Source organism: Crocuta crocuta, unplaced genomic scaffold (genome assembly GCF_008692635.1).
Source record: "Crocuta crocuta isolate KB4526 unplaced genomic scaffold, BGI_CrCroc_1.0 scaffold7, whole genome shotgun sequence".
Taxonomy (NCBI): Eukaryota; Metazoa; Chordata; class Mammalia; order Carnivora; family Hyaenidae; genus Crocuta; species Crocuta crocuta.
This window is the reverse complement of record NW_027531904.1, coordinates 5,559,549-5,566,280: the sequence shown is the minus strand read 5'-3', so window position 1 is coordinate 5,566,280 and position 6,732 is coordinate 5,559,549. Positions and strand designations below refer to the sequence as shown.

General features: G+C 56.6%; 1 protein-coding gene across 1 annotated transcript in view; it reads right to left on the bottom strand.

The window, feature by feature from the left end:
• ACAN (aggrecan) overlaps positions 1–6,732 on the bottom strand; it is a 38,572-nt gene that overhangs the window by 30,874 nt on the left and 966 nt on the right. Inside the window, exons 2-4 of the mRNA XM_077774255.1 lie at positions 4,677–5,060; positions 3,601–3,775; positions 1,276–1,408 (exon numbers count right to left, since the gene is read on the bottom strand). Of these exons, the coding sequence (XP_077630381.1) occupies positions 1,276–1,408; positions 3,601–3,775; positions 4,677–5,060 (692 nt within the window). The remainder of the gene's footprint in view (positions 1–1,275; positions 1,409–3,600; positions 3,776–4,676; positions 5,061–6,732) is intronic.

Sequence of the window (6,732 nt, the reverse complement as noted above, 5' to 3'; positions counted from 1 at the left end):
GGGGGGGGTGGTGTGGGAGAGTGAGGACCTCCCTCCCCGCTCCTCCCCTGCATCCCTGGCCAACCCACATGGCTCCCAGGATCCCAAATCCTGCTGCAAAGCACCCTTGCCCGCACTCTGCTGTGCACCATCCTCCTCTGGGGGCATCCGTCCTTGGAGGTAAGCATTGCCCACACAGGCCAACTTCTTAAAAAATTCACATTCGGATGGGAAGGGCAGACATTGGACTTTCACCCTGAGAGCAGTGCTCCCAAACTGGGGTGTCTAGGCCTGCAGCGTCCATAAGGGCATTAGTGGGAGCTTCTGAGCTCTTTTTACTATTAGCAAAACCCTAAGAAGGTTGTATGGGGGGGTCAGGGGTGGGCGGTGGGCATCTGTTCGCGGGGAAGGTGCTGGTGGGCCCTGCTCACTGGCAGCTCTGATGGGCAGGGCCCGAGAATGGGAACACAGCTTGTTCCCTCATAGGCTTTGGGCCCAGCGGCGAGAGTGAGGGGTGGAGCCCAGTGGTGGGGGGGGGGGGAGGGAGGCTGTCCCTGTCTTCAGATGAGCCAGGTTGCCAGGTCTTATCCTGGGAGGAGCTTCGAACTTGGGTGCGGCCGGGATGGGGGCTGAGGCTGGGGTCTGGAAGGTCAAGAGGGGTCATGGGTGCAGATGGGAGAAGAGAGGTCATCCACATGCCTGGGTGACTCGGGCAGCTCTGACTGTGACCAAAATCAGCAGCCTTTACAAAGCAGAGAAAGCCTCCAGCTCCCTTCCCCCTGCCCCCGGGGCCCCCTAGAACCAGCCCCCTGGGACCGCCTGGGTCGGGCTGGGGGCCGGCAGCGGGGAAGCTGAGGGAGCGCAGTGGGGCAGCCAGCTCTCCCGGGAACCACGCTTCTGTTGGGCCGACCGTGGAGTAGCCTGGGTGTCCTTGGTGAGTGTGGCTGGGCTGGTGCAGTGGACGCTGGGACAGTCAAAGCAGCTGGGGACCCGGGATGGGAGGCGCCGTCCCAGGGGGGAGACAGAAACAAGCCTTCTTGGGCCCAGTAGTGGTGCCAGACACTTGGCAGGTCCCTGGGGCCCCTGAGGCCCTTTCCCAAGTGGACAGCGAGGGGACCTGTAGTCCCCTTCCCTCCCCTACTCTCCCCTCCCCACCCCCCCCACTCTCTCCGTGCATGGCAGAGGGGTTGTATGGGCTGCAGCTGGGCCAGAGCCCTGCCCCATGGGGACCCGTGTGATCCCGAGGGTCCGCGGGGAGAAGGGCACAGGCGGGGGCTTTGGGGAAGGGCGTGGGGCCTCACCCTCCATCTCCTCGGCGAAGCAGTACACATCATAGGTCTCATTGGTGTCTCTGATGCCGTATGTCCTCACGCCGGGAAACTCATCCTTGTCGCCATAGCAGCCTTCCCTCGGAGTGTGGATGGGGTACCTGCCAGGGAGCCAGAGCGGGGGCGTGACCTTCAGCAAACAGAAGGGGCCTGTGGCCTGTGCCCTGGTACCCTCCCTCCGACGCCAGAGCAAACGGTGACTCGCCGACGTGCTTGCCAGCATCTGCCCCGAACACGTGGACCGCTTGTTTTTATGTTTTTTTCCCAAGCTTTGTTGAGATGCATGTTTTCACGGTTCGTGGTGACTGGGGGCAGCCCCCTTCACCGAATAGCTACCGGTCCTGACCATGCTGTCGCAGGGCCTGCAGACCTTTTCTGTAGAAAGGCCAGATGGTAAATATTTTAGGGCTTGCAGCCTCTAGGGTCTCAACCTGACTGCTCAGTCCCGCCCCTGTGGTGTGAGGCGGCCACAGGGCCTCCACACAGCTTTATGCACAGAAACAAGGGTGTGTTGGATTCGGGCCGTGGGCCATCATTTGCTGACCCCTGCTCTGCATCATTTGAGTCTCGCGTCAACCTAATAAGGTGAGTGCTGTAAAGACTCCATTTTAACCTGGAAGAAACAGGGGCCCAGAGAAGTTAAGCAGTTTGTCCGGTGTTACACAGCTGCTAAGGGCCAGAGCTGTGGTCCGAGCCCAGCTGTTTCTGAGGTGGAGGAATGGGTCCTCGCACTGCGCTAAGCTGCTGTCTGGTTGTATTTTCCTTCGAGCGGGTCTTGTGTCCTAAAATCTCAAAGATCTACCCCAAGACTGCAAAGATATTTTCCTTTGTTTTCCTCTGGAGGCTTTGCAGTTCTAGTTTTTCTCTCTCTTTTTTTTTTTTAATGTTTTATTTATTTCTAGGAGAGAGAGACAGCGTGAGCAGGGGAGGGTCAGAGAGAGAGGGAGTCACAGACTGAAACAGGCTCCAGGCTCTGAGCTGGCAGTCAGCACAGAGCCCGACGCGGGGCTCGAACCCACGAACCGCGAGACATGACCTAAGCGAAAGTCGGACGCTTAACCGACTAAGCCACCCAGGCGCCCCAGTTCTAGTTTTTCTCTTGAGAACACAGATCCCTCCTGAAGGGATGCCTCGTCCTGCTTAACCCGCATGATCTCACCGACTGGGATCCCTCAAGGGCAGAGCTCTGTCTGTCCAGCTGGGCTACCCATCCGTCAGCAGCTGTACTTCGTGGGTGGGGGTGGGGGGTGGTATGTGCCAAAAAGCTTAATTTATGTATATCTTGCATTATTAAAAACAACAAGGGGCACCTGGGTGGCTCAGTCGGTTAAGTGTTTGACTTCGGCTCAGGTCATGATCTTGCAGTTCATGGGATCGAGCCTTGGGTCAGGCTCTGTGCTGACAGCTAGGAGCCTGGAGCTGCTTCAGATTCTGTGTCTCCCTGTCTCTCTCTGCCCCTTCCCTGCTCACTCACTCTCTCTCTCTCTCAAAAATAAACCTTAAAAAAAAAAAACCACAAAAAAAGTAAAGCAGCTTACAAAAATACACAAAACACCAAGGTTTAAAGGACCAGTGAAGAAATCACGGCACAGGGGAATGTGGGTAGGAAGGGGGATGATGTGTAATTTGCGTGGAGCAAATGATCACGGAGGGCAAGGCTACTAGCAGCTTCTCACTCTGCCGCAGGGCGGTATCAGCAGGATTTGGACAGGTGGTGGGGTGCCGTGGGATTCCCATAAGCAGAGTCACCCGACACCCCAGAACATGTCCTGGTTCCTTGGGAGATCCCACAGGGCCATGTGTGAGACGCACCGCCCCGGGCACCTTTGCTTTACTGCAAATTACACTGTATACTCAAATGAGTACAATAAACCCCATTTTTTTTTCTTTAAAAGAAAAAAGTAAGGCACATAGGGGCACGTGGGGGCTCAGTCAGTTGAACATCCNCTCTCTCTCTCTCAAAAATAAATAAACATTAAAAAAAAATTTAAAGGCACATAAAGGCCTTCTGTGCAAGTTCTGTATTATTTTAAAATTCCTATCGGCTAATAAAAGTATTTCCACGGCAGCACTGGAGCTTCTGGAAAAGCACGCGATGATCTTGCTGTAAACAGAGTACCGGAAACGTCATTCTGTCTTCCCACATAGCACAGCCGGACACTCCCAAAGTCGCCTGTTTCTGAACGATGACGGAAGCGCTGTTACCGCTGGCCAAGGCGTTACTCCAGCCCCACCCGAGGCCGGCCGCGGGGCTCCAGCCCGTCGCCCTGCCCCGGGCGGCCCTGGGGCTCACCTGACAGTCTGGTCGGCCAGCCAGCCGGCGTCGCACTGGTGGAAGCCATCCTCATAGGCAGCCTGCAGCTGTTCGGGTGTGGCAATGACAGCGCTGTTCTGCAGGCAGGCCCGCTGCGCCCGGTCAAAGTCCAGCGTGTAGCGGGTGGAGATGGCTCTGTAATGGAACACAATGCCTGCAAGACACGCGTGGGCGGGAGAGCAGGTCAGGCACAGCCCCCGGCACCAAAGACCCCGACGAGTTGTGGCCGGAGTCCCGACGGGCCTGAGGGACCTCTGCCCTGGGCCTCTAGCTCATGCCTAGATCTCCCCTCCACATTCGCATGGGGTCCTTCTGCCTGTGCGGAAATACCTCCAGTAACGGGGACCTCACTACCTCACAAGGTATCTTTTTTGAATATCTATGATTCTGATAATCAGAAAGTCCTTTGAATTGAATTAAAATCTGCCTCCTTTTAATTTTTTTTGCCACTCCAGGGCCTCATCTTTTCTCGGGGGAAATTCAAGACGCTTAGAGCCTCAGCCCAGGGACATCCTAGTGGGAGCCATGTCCTCAAGGCAACCAAACGGCCACAACCATTCCCTGTGGGCCATCCAGGGAAGGGAACCAGAGAGACTTTATCCTTTTCTCTGGCTTCTGGAACCTAATGGGGTTGGAGTGGGGGCTGGGGGAGGGAAAAGACCCCTGGATGAAGAGTCAGGAGACTGCTCTGGCTCACTTCCAGGGAAACTTCAGGCAGATCACTTAACCTCAGTTTGCTTGTCCATAAAATGGGGAGGAAGAGCACAAGGCCCACTGAATCATGGGATTGCTGCGAAGCGCAAACTTTTATTGACACGTGACTGTGGCTGGGACATGTTTAATTCCCTCGAAGTCAAGAGAGGATGACGGTACCAGCTCTGTGCTACAGGGGCAGCAGCTGATGCTAACTGACTCCACTGGGGGAGGTGCAAGCTGGCGGGGGTCGGGGAGGGGCAGCTGGGATGTGAAAACCAGCCTGCCTGGGTCCACAGCCTCGAGGATACTGTTCTGGTTCTTTCCACAGGTGAAGGAGCATCCCTGTGCGAGGTTCTTACCTTTCACCACGACCTCCAGGGTCGCCTCGCTGTCCTCAATGCCATGCATCACCTCACAGCGATAGATCCCCGAGTCATTGGAACGCAGGCTCTGGACTTCCAAGGTGGCGTCGCTGGGGATGGCTGGGTAGTTGGGCAGTGAGACCTTGCCTTGGTAGGCACTGTTGACCCGCACCTGCCCGTCCGTGGCCACCAGCAGCACCACCTCCTTTTCCTTAGAAATGCGGCTCCACTTGATTCTCGGCGAGAGGGGGGCGGTGGAGGGGGCGGTGGTCACGGGGTGCATGGGGTCGATGAAATAGCAGGGGATGGTGATGGAGCTCCCCAGAAGGACCCGCAGGGGGGATGGTTCAGGAATGCTGACACTCAGCGAGTTGTCAGGGTCTGTGGGGGAGAGACAGGCCCATGAGTGCCGAGAGAGGACCACCCAGCCCTCCTGTCCTTTCCGGGAGTGACAGAAGCCCATGAGTGTGTTTGTCTCTATGATGGGGACACTCCTGTGCCTTTGGGAATCCCCAGGACACCTTCCCACACCTTTTCCAGAACAGCCCTCCGGGCCATAAGACAGGAACAATGGAGCCGGGAAAGGGGTGCCGTCGAGGGCTGGGCAGGTGAGCTTCTGAGATGAGACACCCCCCCTTTCTCAAACTGGGGTACCCCAGGGGATGCCAAGCCACAAGACAAACGGGACCCATCTTCTCGGAGTGACAGCTTGACTCAAAGATTTTGGGAAAAAGTTATTTGGGGGCAGGAAAGTTATTGTGTGGAAGGAAAAAAAAATCTACACAACGTTTAAAGCTCAGATCCTGACTCTGTTCAGGGACAAGCATTCTCTTCCGCTGTTGGGGAACGGGGGGTGGGGGGGCTGGTTGGAGAAGCATCAGAGAAGAGCAGACATTCATGTATGTCCCCAGAGAATCAGACCGGGGTGAGTGTGGGCGTGGGATACGATCAGCTCCACCGAAAGTCACAGGGAGTCTTAGTAGGAAACACACAGCGTGTTGGTCAAATCGTGTTAGAATTAAGAGATCCTCCAGGGATGGGAAGGAAGCGGCCTNCCACAGGCTGAAAATAAAAATGTTTCAGATATTTGTGGGTGATAGATACACACCAGGGCAAGGAACGGGGTGCCAGGAATGTCTGGGGTCCAGCCCTGACCTTTTGATGTCCTGGGCAACCACCCCCAGGCCCTTCCACAAAAATCTCCCCCTGGAGGCTCAGCCCAAGCCCCGCGACACGGCATGGCTCAGCGCTGGCGCTCCTCCGGGGAGCCCTGAAAGGGACGGCAGTGTCCAGCTCTGCAGGTTTTAAAGCTCTGAACCAATCCGAGGGACAAACCACCCATGTTACAGCCCAGGGCCGGGTATTCGTGGGTCCCAGAGCCAGAGTACAGATGGAGACCCAAAGAGCCTGCATATAAATATTTAAACGCCATAAATCAAGGCCACAGGTTGTTAAATAAAATATGTTCTATCTTGCTATTTGACAGTGATACCTTTCAAAAGGAGATCTTAGAATCGTTGGATTCCTTGCAGTTTGGGATTGGGTGGCCAAGTGGGAGGCCTACTTCTCTTTTGCTGCTTCCCTGCCCCGTGAGGGCTCCGTGCTTATCCCAGCCCTCACCCCCCAGCTCCGTCCACACCCCAAACAAACAGCCACCCCCTGATCCCTCCCACAGGTCTGGGGCGGCTTACACCGGGGGCATGGTCCCCCGTCTAGGAGGAGGGGCCCAGAGGAGAGACCCACGTATGCCTGGAAGTGGCTTGGGCCCACTTGGGCAGGGAATCTGGGGCATCCTGGGTACTCAGCGTGTTCTAAAGGGGGAGCATAGGCCTGTGTGCACATGGCTCCTTGGCCCTACAGATTGGCCGGAGGAGGGCCAGAGGCAGGCCTCTACAGCGCATGGCCCAGAGCAGGGGCCTCTCCTAGATACAGCCCACTTCGGGGACGCGGGCTGCGAAGCCCACCTCGTGCCCACCGCACGTAAGAGGCCACGCGGGGTCTTCCCGAGGACGGCTTGCCAAGATAAACAAAGACCCGTGTGATTTTTCCGGGG